The 18,342-nt window shown below is 36.4% G+C and overlaps 1 protein-coding gene across 1 annotated transcript in view; it reads left to right on the forward strand.

The window, feature by feature from the left end:
* PAK2 (p21 (RAC1) activated kinase 2) overlaps positions 1–18,342 on the forward strand; it is a 91,141-nt gene that overhangs the window by 61,195 nt on the left and 11,604 nt on the right. Inside the window, exons 3-13 of the mRNA XM_060639621.3 lie at positions 474–574; positions 930–1,077; positions 4,118–4,149; positions 4,931–5,038; positions 6,088–6,220; positions 7,595–7,658; positions 10,592–10,640; positions 11,129–11,241; positions 12,330–12,447; positions 14,004–14,103; positions 16,848–17,044. Of these exons, the coding sequence (XP_060495604.1) occupies positions 474–574; positions 930–1,077; positions 4,118–4,149; positions 4,931–5,038; positions 6,088–6,220; positions 7,595–7,658; positions 10,592–10,640; positions 11,129–11,241; positions 12,330–12,447; positions 14,004–14,103; positions 16,848–17,044 (1,163 nt within the window). The remainder of the gene's footprint in view (positions 1–473; positions 575–929; positions 1,078–4,117; positions 4,150–4,930; positions 5,039–6,087; positions 6,221–7,594; positions 7,659–10,591; positions 10,641–11,128; positions 11,242–12,329; positions 12,448–14,003; positions 14,104–16,847; positions 17,045–18,342) is intronic.

Here is an 18,342-nt window from a genome sequence, read left to right on the forward strand (position 1 = left end):
TAAGATGTAACAGTTATTAACCTTATAAAAAGGAAGGGTTAGCGTTGCACAAGAGGCATGCACATAGACTCTTTGTCTATACCATCATAATAATGTAAGTTCTTTTGGGATGAAGATAGCCTGATGGAAATAGACATTGTTTTCTAGTTTGCTCAGTGAACTGAAGTGTAGGCTTTTATGAGAACCAGTGTTCTAAAGGGCTGTGTCTTCTGCCCTGTGCTCTTTTATTCAGGCCCAGTGCTGGGTCAGTCTTTGTACCTCTTTAATCAGGCCATTGTCTGGTTGTCCCCACCTCTGCTTGATGACAGAATAGGTTACTTTACTTCTTTTATCAGTTTTCTATCAGCCAGTGTCTTTAGGGGAAGTCTCTTCTAGAATAACTTTGTTCCTGATCTGGTTTGGGGAAAAACCTAATTATGAGTACCTTTATTAATCTTGTTTAAATAGATGATTCTTTTTTTAATGCCCTCTAGGAAGTAAGAAGAAAGAAAAGGAACGGCCAGAAATTTCTCCTCCATCTGATTTTGAGCACACTATTCATGTTGGCTTTGATGCAGTTACTGGAGAATTCACTGTAAGTTTACCAGACTGGGACTCGTTTATGTCCCTGCACTTAAACCTTTCCTTGCATCATTATGTTTCAAGTTAACTTTTCTGTCCACATGTTAACTGTGAACTTTTAGTGCTTTTCTCTTATGAAAGTGTTTGTGGTTGGATGTATCTTTCTTCTAGGGAGCTGAGCCCATTAGTTAAAATTATGCAAAATAGACTTAGAAAAATTGACCTTTAGAAAAATAAGACCTACAATTTAGTCAGGCCTGCAGTTATGCAGATTGACTTGTTTTTTATGTATCTTGTCATTTTCCTCTGGAAGTTGATTTTATTAGAGCAACTCAAAACCACTAATTTCTTAATATCTTTTTTGTTAGGGCATGCCAGAACAGTGGGCTCGATTATTACAGACCTCCAATATCACCAAACTAGAGCAAAAGAAGAATCCTCAGGCCGTGCTGGATGTCTTAAAGTTCTATGACTCCAACACGGTGAAGCAGAAATATCTGAGCTTTACTCCTCCTGGTAAGATGTCCAGCAATGGTAAAAGGCTGATTCAAATGGGATTGCAGAATTTTGAAGCACACCTAGATAAAAAGATTGCTTCTGGAAAAATAAAAACCTAAGCTATGGTTCTTGTCTCTACTTTTTCCCCTGCTCTAGATCTGCCTTTTGTAAACTGATTGGAGCAGCTCTCATGCATAATTTGGAGTCTGGGGAGTATGCTATTCTCTTAGTTTTGCCAAAAGTGGATGTTTTGGCCTATTGTTTGTTTTTTCTTGTCACTGCTTTTGAATGACTCCCAGCAATAGAAGAGAAAGATGCTGATTTATAGGCATGTTCATACTAGAAATATATTTATTGTCAGTGGGACAGGAGGAGCATTGTTTTCCTATATTAAACACACGGACTATGAAGTAAAAAAATGTTTAAGTCATTCAAAAATTTGAAATTGGTTCAAAAATATATGAATATAAAATAAGCATTAGAACTTAAAGATTTTATACCTTGGAATTAAAATCATTTGGTAAGAATTGGAGTATAGTGGATTTTTAAAAATAGTTTATTTGTTCAAATCAGGATCAGAATAAAGTCCATACATCACTGTATCTTTTGAATCTCTTTCGATATTTAGGCTTCTTCACACTTATTGTTAGATTCTCTTTTCCTTGCATTTTATTTGTTGAAGAAACAGGATCATGGGTCCTATTTCCTCTAGTGGATTTTGCTAATTACATCCCCAGGGAGTCATTTAATATGTTTCTCTGACCCCTAAAGTCATACATGTACTTTTTAAAATTTTTTTAATTTTTAAAAAATTTTTTTAATGTTTATTTTTGAGAGAGACAGACAGAATGCAAATGGAGGAGGGGCCGAGAGAGAGGGAGACACAGAAAGAATCTGAAGCACAGAGTCCAGGCTCTGAGCTGTCATCTCAGCACAGAGCCCGACGCAGGGCTTAAACTCACAAACCGAGAGATCATGACCTGAGACGAAGTCAGACGCTTAGCTGACTGAGCCACCCAGGCACCTCCATACATGTACTTTTTAAAAACATGATTGAGCTAAAATTCACCCATGTAGTTTTAATTAATTGTACTTAATTTGACTGCATTTTCACAGAAATAAGGGCTATGTTCAAGGAAGAAATAGAGACCACTTGGCCAAATGATCTTGACTTTTTTACCTAGATCTCGACCTTTTTATCCTTAGCAAAAGGTCAGACTTGTCCCTAGAACTTTTGTGTCAGCTAGTAAATCTGTGTAAATTAGTATTTTTTTAAATCAGTGTTTGACCAGAAAATGGTATATTCTTTTCACCCTATATATATCTTTAATATATATGTTAAAGTCACGTTAAATATATACCTTTAATATAATCACATTTATAAGTTACACTTATTTATATAATATATAAGTATGTTTTGTATATTATGTTAATTTATAATGGTAATATATTAATATATGTTAAATAACATGTTAATATATGCATAATGTGTTCACATATTATATATTATTACATATGCATATGTATAAAATGTAAATTTCCCTGGGCCTTTTGAAAAGTAAAACAAAACAAAACTTGCTTTTCTTTTTTTTTTTTTTTTTTTTTTTTTCAACGTTTTTTATTTTATTTTTGGGACAGAGAGAGACAGAGCATGAACGGGGGAGGGTCAGAGAGAGAGGGAGACACAGAATCGGAAACAGGCTCCAGGCTCCGAGCCATCAGCCCAGAGCCTGATGCGGGGCTCGAACTCACGGACCGCGAGATCGTGACCTGGCTGAAGTCGGACGCTCAACCGACTGCGCCACCCAGGCGCCCCCAAAACTTGCTTTTCTAAACGCCAGAATGAATATTTTGACATTTAATGTTAATGAACTGTGTTTTGCCTTCAGGAATATGCTTTCTCATTTAAAAAAAAAATTTTTTTTAATGTTTATTTATATTTGAGAGAGAGAGAGAGAGAGAGAGAAACCATGCATGAGCGGGGGAGAGGCAGAGAGAGATGGAGACAGAATCAGAAGCAGTTTCCAGGCTCTGAGCTGTTAGCACAGATCAACACATGAGCCGTGAGATCATGACCTGAGCTGAAGTCAGAGGTTTAACCAACCTAAGCCACCCAGGCGCCCCAAAGGAAAATTCTTGACATAAATTTTGATCAAAAAGAAAGCATATTCCTGGGGCACCTGGGTGGCTCAGTCGGTTAAGCGTCTAACTTCGGCTCAGGTCGTGATCTTGGAGCTGGTGAGTTCAAGCCCCTGAGTGGGGCTCTGTGCTGACAGCTCAGAGCCTGAAGCCTGCTTTGAATCTTTGTCTCCCTGTCTTTCTGCCCCTCCCCTGCTCATTCAGTCTCTCTCCGTGTGTCTCAAAAATAAATAAACATTAAAAAAAGAATTTTCCTTGGGGTGCCTGGGTGGCTCAGTTGGCTGAGCCTCCAACTTCCGCTCAGGTCCTGATCTCGTGGTTTGTGGGTTCGAGCCCCGCGTTGGCTCTGTGCTTGCAGCTCAGAGCCTGGAGCGGTTTCAGATTCTGTGTCTCTGTCCCACTCTGCCCCTCCCCCACTCGTGCTCTGTCTCTCTCTCTCTCTCTCTCTCTCTCTCTCAAGAATAGTAAAAAAACATAAAAAAAAAAATTTCCCTTTGTACAACTGCCATTGTCTGAATAGTAGCTTTAAGTTTCTCAATAGTTTACTGAAGAAAGTATTGCTATGAATAAATTTGTTTTATTTTAATTACACTTTGACAAGTTTAGTTTCAGATATGTTTTTAATAACTTTATTAAAATCATAGTTCACATGCTATAAAATTCACCCATTTGAAGTATATACATCAGTGATTTTTAGTAAATTTACAGTTCCATTAAGATTTGAGATTTTTTTAGCACAATCTTGTGTAAATTCTTATTTTAATATTGATACTGTCATTTTTCTGAAGACTTAATTCAACTTGAAATCAGTCTAAGAACATTTTACTTGCTCTGCTTTGTATTTTCTTCCTTTATTATATAGAAGTTGTTTTATTTTTTGAGTTTGTTGACTTAGCATTATTTTCTGTTCCACATCCAGAGAAAGATGGCTTCCCTTCTGGAACACCAGGAGTAAGTTAATACGTTACTTCTTGTAACTCTTTTTCTAACTTAAGTTACCCAAAACAAATCTCAGTTTTTATTTTGCTTTCTAAAATAAATTACAGCCACCAGAAAAAAAAGAACTACTTAACATGTCTTTCTTATTTATTTATTTATTTATTTATTTATTTATTTATTTATTTATTTTAAATATGTTTTAAGCTAGCTGCTTGATTAAGCAAATAAGGAAACCATATTAAGTAAATAGAATTTCCTGAATTGGGAAGAAACAGTCTCCTCCTAGAGTTATGAAGACTAAATGAGGTAATATGTAAAGTACCTACTTAGCACATATCTGGCATATAATAATAAACTCTGTATAAAGGTTAACGTCTTCCTTTATTTGATTAGCCACCATTTTTTATGGTGATAATCTGGCTGTTTAAAATGACCAAAAATGACTCTGACTTATGTAAAGCCTAGAGGATCTTTGTTTTTGGTCTTAACAAATAAAGTGATTATTTCCTTTTAAGACTTGTTTAAAGGGTGTAAAATTCTTCATATAAAAGGTATAAATTTTCTTTTAAGAAAACTTGATATTTACTGTAAACATTTATTTCATAAACTCAATTTCTATAAGTTATAGAATTGCCTTTACTCTTTAAGTGATTATATTAGAACCAGTGAGGTTTTATCATTTTGAAATGAGGTATTAAATACGTTTTTTCAAGTATGTTAAAAAGAGAGTCCTATTTTAACATATTGTTGTATTTGATGTATCTTCCTTACTTTGCTCATGTGATTAATACAGCTGAATACCAAGGGGTCAGAAACATCAGCAGTAGTAACAGAGGAAGATGATGATGATGAAGAGGCTGCCCCTCCTGTTATTGCCCCACGACCGGATCATACAAAATCAGTGCGTGTCTGATTATTAATTGGACTGTGGGTGTCTGGGCATGTGTGTTTAAAAAAAAAAAAAAGGTAGCAGTCTGTATTTGACTTCCAGTGATGAATTTTCAAAAGCCCTCAGTATGGGGAAATTTGACTAGGAGATCTTTACCTAAAATCCACTCATCAAAAAACTAATTTTTTATTGGAAACTTAAATTGAATGACTTCCTTAAAAGTTAAAATACTCATTGTTTTTTCTTTCTATATTACACCTTCTCTTCCAGAGAATTCATCTATTTCCCTGACTTTCTCTGTTTATTTCAATGCAGATAACTACTATATCTGAAACCTAACTCTTAACTTCTTACCCAGATTGTGTACATTATCTCCCATTTTACATTTCTCTCAAGGTCTTGATGTCATTCAGGAGGCTGCTGTGTGTGAAATTCCCAACCGGATATGGGAGAATTTAATGACCTCAGATAGAGGCAGAAAGAGTCCTTTGCCTCCCCCTGTACTAGCACAAGGGAAGTGTGGGGAAGGTGCCATGTTGTGGAACGCTGGCACACTTGACAGGAAGCACTCTGAGGACTGCCACTGGATCCTGATCTAATGAGAGAGGCCTCTGATTTCTTTGTTGACCTCCTAGAATTGGCTGCTTAAAATGAAATAGTAGAAATCATCTTTGGGTAAAAGTTTTTGTGAGAATTAGTAGCTACTAAGACAAATCTGAAAATATTCTCATCGTTTAGAACAACTGGAGAAAATTAGTTTTGGTTAGAAATCAAAGAATTGAGGGGCACCTGGGTGGCTCAGTCGGCTGAGCAACCGACTGACTGGATTTTGGCTCAGGTTACAATCTTGCATTGGGCTCCATGCTGGAGCCTGCTTAAGGTTCTCTCTCCCTCTGCCCCTCTCCCTTGCTTGCTTGTGAATGCTTTCTCGCTCTCTCTAAAATGAAAATAAAATAAAAACAAACAAAAAATGTATCTTAAGTCAAAGAACTGAATAGTGTGCCAGTAAGAACACCTAAAAGTATTTTTCCTCAGATCTCCGTTATTGACTCTCTCTACAGATTTATACACGGTCTGTAATTGACCCTATTCCTGCACCAGTTGGTGAATCTAATGTTGATAGTGGTGCCAAGTCTTCTGACAAACAGAAAAAGAAGACCAAAATGACAGATGAAGAGATTATGGAGAAATTAAGTATGTTACCTACATTTTACATTATTCTTAAACTGCTAATAGTTCTTGAAACATTTGGCTCAGATGGGTTTTAATTTATACCTTATATTTTGGCTTAAGACATAAAAAATAGTTTTCTTCTAGGAACAATAGCTTTAATTAAAATCTCCTGAAGCCAATCATACTCTAATTTGCTTTGTTTATTATGTGTTGACTATTGAGTAATGTCTTTGCAATGGTCAGTACCTTTGGGAGCAGTACTTTTTCCCAAAGGGCCAAATCTAAGGCTCATGATTAGAGACCTTATTGAAAGAAATTTGTCTATATTTATGCATACTTCTAGCTTCTCAGTATGAAAATACAAAATGTTCCCAAATAACTAAACAATATGGCATTCCTGTATAGATATATGTGTAAACATTAAATATATTTTTTTCTCTTTTCCCTTTAAATCCATCAGCTGCCATTGGCCTGAATCAACCATTGGAAATAATGTACACAGTGCCAGGGACAGGGTAGCAGTAATGTCTGGTCGCAAGTCTACAACAGCTGTAGTTATAAAGAGCACTTTATATAGAGAGGGATCAAGGAAAAATACTACAGCTATAGTAGCTCTAGACCTAAGATTGGGTACCTATATAAAATTGGATTATTTGTGTGAGTTTCCTTGATATGATCCTATCTCCTTTTACCTTAAGCAAGTGAAGACTTTGTGTGGTTTTCTCATGTTTTGACTTAATGATAGTAAGAATATAAATTATAGTTTTATATCCAAATCCTGATTTTAAAACTGTTCATTAGTTGTGACTTTGTGAACCTTCCTAAAACAGGTACATGATTAGTTCATACTAAAGTAATCTTTATAGTAATAACTGGCTTCCTAAATATATTGGAAGGTAGAAGATATATGGGAAGAGTCAGAAAAGCCATTTAGGTTTATTCTCTTGGATATCATTTATGTATTATTTCTGATAGTAAGTAGTTTCATAACTTATCATTAGTTTAATACATTTCAGTGTATTAAAGGATACTCATCCTTACCCAAGAATTTTCCAATTAAGACTGAATCTCCTACATCCTGAAAACCTCTTACATTCTTAGGCAGACTAACACAGTTGGTCATTTTAAAGTGTGTTTATTTTTGAGAAAGTGATAGGATAATGAAGACATTGGTTAGGAGGTCCAACCTAATGTAAATAATATGTTCTTGCTTCTGATAAGTTTCATTAGTGTTTTGCTTTTGAAACATACATTATTTTTAAAATTTAGTGTTATGTTTGAAAGCTAATGTTCTAAAATCAGTAGAGTTTATTAGGAATAATGATGGAATTAGTTTACAAATTTAAAATACTTGACTGAGTTTCCAGTGTTTTGTTTGTTTTTTGTTTAAAATAGGAACTATTGTGAGCATAGGTGACCCTAAGAAAAAATACACAAGATATGAAAAAATTGGGCAAGGGTAAGTATTCATGAATATATTATACAATATTTAATAATTCTTGGGTATACAGTATGATATCTCTTTTTTTTTTGCCTGTTGACATTGAACACTTACAGTATTCTATGAGTGGTATTCTTGTAAGTAATGCATTTATTTCTACATGCTACTAAAAACTTGTGCCGTTTAACAATAATCTTACATTGCTTTTTCTTGAATGTTATTTCCCATTGGTTGTTAAGAGATTAGATGGGGAAATTGCCCTGCCCATCAAATACATTTAAAAGATAATAAGAACATTTACTACAAGATTATAAGCAATAAAAGCATGTATTTAATCACATCACTGAATATTGGTTTTTGAGTCTGATACCCTGATTTTGTCCAGTAATTTGTCATTTTTACATTTTTTTTAATGTTTATTTTTGAAAGAGAGCATAAGCGGGGGAGGGGCAGAGGGGGAGGAAGACAGAATCCGAAGCAGGCTCCAGGCTCTGAGCTGTCAGCACAGAGCCCAATGCCAGGCTCAAACCCACAAACTGTGAGATCATGACCTGAGCTGAAGGCTGGCGCTTAACTGGCTGAGCCACCCAGCCCCCCCAGTAATTTGTATTTTTAAACTATACTTGGGACTCCTCAGTCGGTTGAGCACTGACTTTGGCTCAGGTCATCATGATCTTGCGGTCCGTGGGTTCCAGCCCTGCGTCGGGCTCTGTGCTGACAGCTCAGAGCCTTGGAGCTGTTTTGGATTCTGTATCTCCCTCTCTCTCTCTGCCCCTCCCCCACTTGCTCACAGTCTCTCTCAAAAATAAATGCCAAAAAAATTTTTTTTTTAAACTACACTTTTTTTCTGTTGCTTGGGAGCAAATGACCATCTTCAATTTTTAATTTTTTTTAATGTTTATTTTTTGAGAGAGAGAGTGCGTCTGCATGAGTGGGGGAAGGGCAGAGAGAGGGAGACACAAAATCTGAAGCAGGCTCCAGGCTCTGAGCTGTCAGCACAGAGCCCAATATGGGGCTCAAACTCACGAACTGTGAGGTCATGACCTGAGTGGAAGTCAGATGCTTAACCAACTGAGCTACCCAGGTGCCCCAACCATCTTCAATTTTTAATGTTATTAATCACTGGAAAAGTATTCTGTGAATTTAGAAAGAGAACTTAAGTCTTTTTTGAAAACTTACTTATGAATCTGTTTGTATATATGAATTTCTTTTTAAAAGTTAAATTTAAGTGGTGCCTGGGTGGTTCAGTTGGTTGAGTGAGTGACTTGATGTTAACTCGGGTCATGATCTCAGGGTTTGTGGGTTCCAGCCCTTCATGGGGCTCTGCACCGATAGCTGGAAGCCTGCTTGAGATTCTCTCTCTCCTTCTTTCTCTTCCCCTCCCCCACTTGTGTGCACACATTCTCTCTCTCTCTCTCTCTCTCTCTCTCTCTCAGAATAAATAAACTTAAAAAAAAAAAAAAAAAGCTAAATTTAGGGGCATGATCCCAGAGTAGTGGGATCAAGCCCCATGTCGGGCTCTTCACTAAACGTGGAGCCTACTTAAGATTCGCTCTCTCCTGCCCTTCTCCCCTGCTTATACTCTCTGTCTAAATTATTTTAACAAACACAACTAAATTTAGTTGCATCACTGGTTTAATAACAAAAATTTAAAATCATCTTAATATTCTTGAGCATGATAATGGATAAATTATATTGAATAATATAAATAATTATTATTATGAATGAATAACACCTATCCCAAATCCAATGTTGAATTAACGTTAAATCACATGGGGCACCATGGGGGCTCAGTTGGTTAAGTGTCCAATTTCAGCTTACATTATGATCTCACAGTTTGAGTTTGAGCTCCCCATCAGGCAACTCTGCTATTAGCTAGTGCAGAGCCTGCTCTGGATCCTCTCCCTCCCTGTCTCTCTGTCCCTCCCCTGCTCATGCTCTTACTCTCCCTCAAAAATAAACATTTAAAAATTTTTTAAAAAATTGCAGAAAAATCTATAAAATGAAACCCTTAATAAGAAATTTAAAAACTATGTTAAATGTATTTTATAGTGATACACACCTATGTCCTTTATAATTAAAGTGTAGGAATGTGCTTGGAAATGGTGCACATCAAATACAGACTACTTTTGGGAGAAAGGAGGATGCCTTTGTAAAGTGCACACAAGGACATTACAAATTTATTTGTAGTTTTTTTGTTTCGTAAGCAGGGAAATGGATCCATGAGTATCTATCACTTTTATCTTTCTTTTTATGACAAATTTCTAACATAAGTTTTGGCCACAGGGATTACCTTTTTCTTATTTTTCCCCCTTTTGTTTTGCTTTTACTCCTGTTCAAACATGTTAAGTCTAGGGGCGCCTGGGTGGCTCAGTCGGTTAAGCGTCCGACTTCGGCTCAGGTCACTATCTCGCGGTCTGTGAATTCGAGCCCCGCGTCGGGCTCTGTGCTGACTGCTCAGAGCTTGGAGCCTGTTTCGGATTCTGTGTCTCCCTCTCTCTCTGACCCTCCCCCATTCATGCTCTGTCTCTCTCTGTCTCAAAAATAAATGTTAAAAAAATTTTTTTTTAAATAAATAAATAAATAAAAAATAAACATGTTAAGTCTTGGGGTGCATGGGTGGCTCAGTTGGTTAAACATCCTACTCTTGATTTCAGCTCAGGTCATGATCTTATGGTCATGGGGTTGAGCCTGGTCGGGCTCTTCACTGACAGCACGGAGCCTGCTTGGGATCCTCTCTCTCTCTCCCTCTGTTCCTCCCCTGCTCATGCTCACTTATGTTGGTGTGTGTACGCTCTCTCCCTCTCTCAAAATAAACAGATAAATAAAAGATGTTTAAGTCTTAAGTGTACTTTAATCCTTTTGTAATTGTTCTAAGTATAAAGTTTTTAGATATATAAATGATAGTGATTTAGAAACCTTAAATCTGGTTGTGTCTTTTTTCCCCCTAGGGCTTCTGGTACAGTTTTCACTGCTACTGATGTGGCATTGGGACAGGAGGTAGTTTCTTTTTCATACTTTGGGTGTTACCATTAGCTTTTAGTGTAGGAAGAAACTAGACACATCTGTGAATAATCAGTAGGAATCTTTTTTTCAGTCGAATATATTGGAAGAATTACTTTATGTAATTTTGTAGCACTTTTCTTAATAGGGAAAAAAAGAAGGAATTATGCATTGAGTTTCATAAATGAGCAGATATTTTAAAAATTATTTTCCCAGCTTGGAAAGAAAAGAGGATTCATTCCTGGCATTGGTATGACCTTGGGCTGATTAATCAGGTTTAGAGAAAATACAAAAGTAGTTAGGTTCTGTGTATTACAGAGCATTGTGCATTGCCAGTGTGGAAGTAAAAGTACTACCTGTGAGTAAGCTCACTGATAATATAATAGATACACAATAAATTAAGTTATTACCTGATTGGTGTTTGTAATTTTCTAAGAGAATTAGAAAACTTGTTCTGATTTTTCTTGTTTCTCTTTCCATCATAGGTTGCTATTAAACAGATTAATTTACAGAAACAGCCAAAGAAGGAATTAATCATTAATGAAATTCTAGTGATGAAAGAATTGAAGAATCCCAACATAGTTAATTTCTTAGACAGGTAAATATGAGTATTTCAAGTCTCCTGCTGTTGGGGGCTAGCCCCTTGAGTTAAGACTGAGTAGAATGTCAGTGTTGAAAAGTAAGCTTGAAGGAGGAGGAGAGGTAAAAAATAACACATTGTAGTTTAGCAGGCCTTTTTCTACATATATCTCACTTGGCAAGTTAGAGAAAGCAGTTAAATGAAGGACATTGCTGCTGGTGCTTGTATTAATTATAAATGATCACAAGCAGCAACATTAATGGAATGAGTTGTGATTAATGTGTTGACTAACAGGGGTGCCTGACTACATGGTTTCTAAACTTACATCAGTTTTTATTTTAAATGCTGTCTTTCATGGGCAGATAGTGTGTCAAAACCTCATTTAATTTTGGAGTTGATGTTAAATAGCAGAACAGAAAGCAGAATAGAAAATTATATATTGTACCATTATGCAATTACATATATGTGAATGAAAGAAGAATAATAGAAAAATAAAAATTAAAATAGTGATTATATTGGAGATAGAGGATTATAGATGACTTTCTTAGTGCCATATTGAAGTTTGTTTAGACTGGGGAAAAGATAACACATTTTTAGATTTCAGCCCTAGTAATAGGGGACATGTTCATAAAAATCCACTTCTCAGGTATATTTCCCTGCTTTTGGAAATACTGTTTCAAGTCAGTCTAGCATGGCAGGTAAGATAAGCCATAAGGTTTGGAATTAGTTACACTTGGCTTCAGATTCTAGTTCTGTCACCTACTAGCTATGTGAACTTAGATGAGTAGCTTCTCCAAGCCTCCATCTCTTCATCTGTAAAACAGGACTAATAATTACTGCCAAACAGTGTCATTTTAATTGGAATGATCTATGTATACACTCAAGCCACAATTGGGGGCAAACTTTCAAGTCACTAGGGAAAATCATAATGACCCTCAGTTAATTTTCTGTGCTGTTGCATTGCAGCTTGCCAGTTTTCTCCCTGGCTCTCAAAACTTCCAACTTTCTAGTTTTGTTATTAGGGTGCCTGGCATTTGAATTCTTCAACACAGAGTGGTGGTGAAATAAAAATGTGAGTGTATTTTGTGTGTTCATAATAATTTTAGCTACCTGATGGGAGATGAATTGTTTGTGGTAATGGAGTACCTTGCTGGGGGATCACTTACTGATGTCGTGACGGAAACCTGCATGGATGAAGCACAGATTGCGGCTGTATGCAGAGAGGTGAGTGTGTCCCCTTTTGGATAAGTTACAGCAATGTGTGGTTAAGCAGGAGGTAAAAAAAAAAAGGGGGGGGGGCGGGAGCTTTTTGCACAGGTAATTTTTACTATGTGAAATACTCACTCCATGTGCATTATTCTTTGCAAGCGGCAAGCGTCTCCATACCATTTTATCCTACATGAGAGTTTAAACCCTTTCTTATGTATAAGATAATTCTGAATTGGAACATAGTTTTTTGAAGAGCCCAGCTCACAGGTAAATTTCAGCAGGGTGATCATTAAAATTTAGCATCCAAACAGGGTACTTTTAAGAGTGAAAGGGAGGGCCAGTCAACAGTAGAAACATGGACTGTCTCAGGCAAAGCAAGACACATGTTTACTTTAAGTGTTAAGTTTGCTTCTGGCTTTATAAATTTCATCGAAGGTGAAAAACTGGTTGTTTCTTGATATTCATTAATGAATTTTTAGACATACTGTTGCTTCAGCCAATAGAATTCTGCCAAATTGCCCAATAAGTCCAAGCCTTTGGTTGTTTCAGGAGGAAAGGAAATAAGAACTCTTTAATAGTTATAAATATTATATTTCAATAATATGATATCTCTAACAAAGAATGTTTGATCACTTAAAAGCTAATAAAAAGTTAAGAATTTATCTATTAATGGGGCACCTGGATGGCTCGGTTGAACATCTGACTTTTGATTTTGGCTCGGGTCATGATCCTAGGGTAGATTCAAGCCCTGAGTTGGCATTCTATTTATTCCTCTCTCTCTGACCTTACCCCACTCACACTCTTTCTCTCAAAATAAATAAACTTAAAAAAAAAAAAGAATTTGCCTATTTATATATAATTTGTTTCTCTAATTTCTTTTCATAATTGTTTTAAAAATTATTTTAGGGGTCCCTCTAATTGGCAACTTAGAGAAAGCAGTTAAATGAAAGACAAATTTGTTTCTACTCATTTGTACCAGTGTTATGGGGAGGATTTGTTCTTTTCAAGAATCTGCTTAAATGCTTGGTAAATGTAATACAGTATTACACAATTTATCTGTTTTTCCTTGAATGAATAGTAGAATATTTTGAATGAGATTTTTAGTTGTTATTCATAATGTACATCCTTTATTTGTTGTTTTCCTCTTTTGGGGTAAGAAATAAAAACAGCTTTTTCCATGTTTATAATTTATACTCAGTTTATATTCAAAAACATAGGGGCAAGCAGATTTTAAAACTCTAATGTTCCTGTATTTAAGGAAGGAGTAAGTTTTTCCTCACTTCTGACTCCATGCTTTCTGAAACATAGCATAAGAGGAAAGTTATTCTTTTATCATTGGTGTCTAGGTTGTGGATATAGCTTTATGTAAAATCCACTGTAAAAGTAATGGGAGAAAACATCTTACATCACATCTGTGAGCAGCTGGATGGAACTAGACCTCCCAGGATCTTACCTACTTTTCAGTGGCTAGATTAGACTTCTGAAGTCATGCTCAGGCCATAAGTACCGTGTGTGAACTTCCTTTGGACTTTCCAGGGACTGTTTCATTGATACGTGTTTTTCTTGTTTAGTGTTTACAGGCATTGGAGTTTTTACATGCTAATCAAGTGATCCACAGAGACATCAAAAGTGACAATGTGCTTTTGGGGATGGAAGGATCGGTTAAACTTAGTGAGTACAAATGAAGAAATAACATTTATTTGTTATACTTCTGCCTTTTGTTTAAGTAAAAAAAACAAAAAACCTATTGGGGCACCTGGGTAGCTCAGGTGGCTGAGTGTCCAACTCTTGATTTTGGCTCCTTCACAATCTCACAGTTCGTGGGTTCAAGCCCCACATTGGGCTCCGTGTTGTTAGTGAGGAGCCTACTTGGGATTCTCTCTCTCCCTTTCTCTGCCCCTCCCCCACTCACTCACTCACACTCTCTCTCAAAGTAAACTTTAAAAAATTAACCTATTAATATTTTTATGACTTAATATATGGAGGAGGACAAGGGAAAGAATGGTAAAGAATATGAGCTCTCAACTGGACAGCTTGGGTTTAAATAGCAGATAAGCTACTAGTTGCTGACTAATTTGGGGTGAGTTACTTAATCTCTTTGTGTTTATTTTCTCAATTATATGATAAGGAAAATAAGATTAAGTATCTGAGAATTTTTCTGAGGATTAAAAATGTAAAGCACTGAAGAAAAGTGCCTGGGACTGTTGTAATGTTGGTGCTGCCTTCCAAAGATAAACTAAAATTTTCTCTGTTGTCTGTTAGGGTAGATCTTTCTTATTAATGCTGTTCAGCTTTCTTTGGATTTGGTAAAGCATGGCCTATTTGAGGGAGGGCTATATGACCCTGACCTGAGAGATGACAAGGGAAAAAAAACTCTTATAAACCTCTTTTCCTAATTATCTTCTGTATCAGACATGATAGAGTCATGGAGGAAAAAAATCCTAGACTTCCTTTTCCTCTGTTGGCTATAATCTGTCAGTTTCATCCAGGCCCTCTGGAGGATTCAGGAACAACTTCTATTGAGTTTCCTGCAACTGTGCAAAATTCAAGGCATTTCTTGGATCAAGAAATCAAAAAGTTTTCCTCCTGTTCTGCTAGAATGTTTGGCTCCTTTTTCAACATCTCTTTTTAAAGATACTTCCTCCAGAGAGTATTCAACCACAAGAAAGAGGGTTCTGTTAGATGGTCAAAAATATAAGATTACTAATCTTAATCAGCAGGCAAATTACAAATGGACATTCTCCTACTGTTTTGGTGGATACACATGTAAACTGAATTAGACTTTTTTGGATAATATTTTATCCTGGCTCTTCCACATACTAGATGAATGATCTTGAGCAAGTTACCTAAAAATATGTATGCCTTAATTACCCAATTTGTAAAATGAGAATAATATTAATAAATATGCCTATCTCATAGAGTTATCATAAGGATTAGGTATGTTAATTCTTATAAGATACTTGGAACAGTCCCTGGTTGTTAGAAGTACTCATTTTAGCTATAAATATTACGATTTGATGGAACAATTGCTTTTAGGATTCTTTTCTATAGGTTTACTGAACATAAGCACAACAATAAACACAAAGTTGTTCTCTGCAACACTGTAAAAAAAAAAAACCTTAAATGTCAAGGAGCATAGGAATGATAAAATAAATTATAAGCCTCTTTATTTTGTAATATTGCATATTTACAGTAATGAGGTAGATCAGTGTACAACTATGGAAAAATCTCTCAAAATAAATTTTAAGAAACAATATACTGGAGCACCTGGCTGGTTCAGTTGGTGGGGCCTGTGACTCTTGATCTCAGGTTTGTGAGTTAGAGCCCCACATTGGGGGTAGAGATTACTTTAAAAAAATAATAAAAAGCACTTTACAAAGTATCCTAACTTAGATAAAATAAACCATGCAGTTCATGGTAATTTTTGTACCTATGTAAATTCATAACAAGAAGTCTAAAGCTTAAGAACTTAAATGTTAATAGTTACTTTTTAAATAGAATGGGTCTGTAGAAGGGAGGAGAAAATTCTAGATTCTCATCTTGATATTCCCACCAAATTAACACTGAGTGCTAACCTAGGCTTTCTGCTCCTGTTATAAAATAAGGTGGTTGGAGTGGAGTGATGCTGGCAAGGACTTTGTTAGGTATGGCTGTAGTTAAAGCTGTTCCTTTTCTAGAAGTCTGCTAAGTCAGATATGTAGTAATTCTACCGTCTGTTTATTTTCTTCAGAATTAGTTCCCACCTCCTGACCTTTACCTGTTTTATAGAATTTAGTTTTGTTCACCTTTGATACCTTTTCCTTTTAGACCTTTTTCAACTTCTTTAAAATTTTTAGGATAAAAGACCTGATAATTTGTCCTTTGCTTGTGGGAAGTAAAAGTAAACAAGTGAAGAGTATGTAACATCATCAAAATATTTGTAAACCCATTCTGGTTTAGTTGTTGTTTTTTGTTTGTTTGTTTGTTTTAACGTGAGCTCTGTGCCCAATGCGGGGCTTGAACTCACAACCCCAAGATCAAGAGTCATATGCACTACTGACTGAGCCAGCCAGGTGCCCCGGGTTTACTTTTTTTAATACATTTAAAAAAAAAAAAAACAACAAAAACTGGGGTGCCTGGGTGGCCCAGTCAGTTAAGCAGCCAACTTCAACTCAAGTCATGATCTCACAGTTTGTGGGTTCAAGTCTCATCTGTGCTGACAACTCAAACCCTGGAGCCTGCTTCAGATTCTGTGTCTCCCTCGTTCTCTGCCCCTCCCCCACTTGCACTCTGTCTCAAAAATAAATAAACATTTAAAAAAAAAAAAAGAGGCTGAACAGTCCATTGTAATTGTCATCTATCATGACCTCTTAGATGGAACTATCCATGACACCATTAACTCTAGATACGGTTTTTTGTGTGTTTTTTTTTTATAGCTGACTTCGGTTTCTGTGCCCAGATCACCCCTGAGCAGAGCAAGCGAAGTACCATGGTTGGAACGCCATACTGGATGGCACCAGAGGTGGTTACACGGAAAGCTTATGGCCCTAAAGTGGACATATGGTCTCTGGGTATCATGGCTATTGAGATGGTAGAAGGAGAGCCTCCATACCTCAATGAAAATCCCTTGAGGGTAAGACCAATTAAACACCAGCCTTATTTTTAGGAAAATACATTTCTTTAGAACATTTATTTAGAATCTGATTGTGCCAGGCACTTGCCAAAAATTTAAGATACAAAGTTGATATAACCTAGTCTCTGCCCTCTGTATCTAAAAATTATTTGCTTCTGGGTTATTGAGTTGAATGTGTGAGGTAAAGAGTTTGTAGAGTTTTAGTAAGCTGTATGGTTTTAAAGTTTGCACATAAGAATTTGCTCACTTTTGTACAAGTGTCCCTAGATGTACCCTTCAGATTGTCAACTTTGAACCTTGGCTTCTGTACCAAGTGCACAGGAGAGGAAAGCAAGATTGCATCTGTGAGAAAACTGTGTAGATGGTGATGTTAAAGGTCACATTCAAACAAAAGAGTTAGGGTCCTGAGTTAGAGATGGGGTCAGTAGACTTTAAACAATTAGATATTCCAGTAGCTGAGGTGAAGAGTTTAGGAGTTTGTTTTTTCTTTCTTTCTTTCTTTCTTTCTTTCTTTCTTTCTTTCTTTCTTTCTTTCTTCTACTTATAAATTACCATATATGGCTCAATATCATTAGTTATTAAAGAAATGCAAATCAAAACCCAAACAAGATACCACTTCACACCTTCAAGAATGACTATAATCAGGGCTCCTGGGTAGCTCAGTCAGTCAGGCACCCAACTTCGGCTCAGGTCATGAACTCATGGTTTGTGGGTTCAGGCCCCACATTGGGCTCTGTGCTCACAGCTCAGAGTCTGGATCCTGCTTCAGATTCTGCGTCTCTCTCCCTCTGTGTCCCTCCCCTGCTCATGCTCTGTCTCTCTCTCTCTCAAAAATAAGTAAATTAAAGAATGACTATAATCAAAAAGATGGACAATAAGTGTTCGTGAGAATGTGAAGAAATTGGAACCCTGATACATTGCTAGTGGAACTGTAAAATGGTGCAGCACTTGGAAAACAATTTGACAGCTCCTCTAAAAGTTAATGTTGAGTTACCATATAACCTAGTAATTCCACTGCTAGTTACATACCCAAGACAATTAAAAGGCACCTGGGTGGCTCAGTCAGTTAAGCATCTGACTCTTGATTTTAGCTCAGGCCATGATTTCACAGTTAGTGAAATTGAGCCCCAAGTTGGATTTAGGACTCCAGACTGACAGAGTGGATGGAGCCTGCTTGGAATTCTCTCTCTTCCTCTTTGCCCCTCCCCAACTTGCCCACACGCATTCCCTCTCCTTCTCTCTCAAAATAAAAATACTTTTTAAAAAAAAAAGTTTTTATCCACATAAAATCTTGTACA

The sequence above is a fragment of the Panthera onca genome, chromosome C2 (assembly GCF_046562875.1).
Source record: "Panthera onca isolate mPanOnc1 chromosome C2, mPanOnc1 haplotype 2, whole genome shotgun sequence".
NCBI classification, from domain to species: Eukaryota; Metazoa; Chordata; class Mammalia; order Carnivora; family Felidae; genus Panthera; species Panthera onca.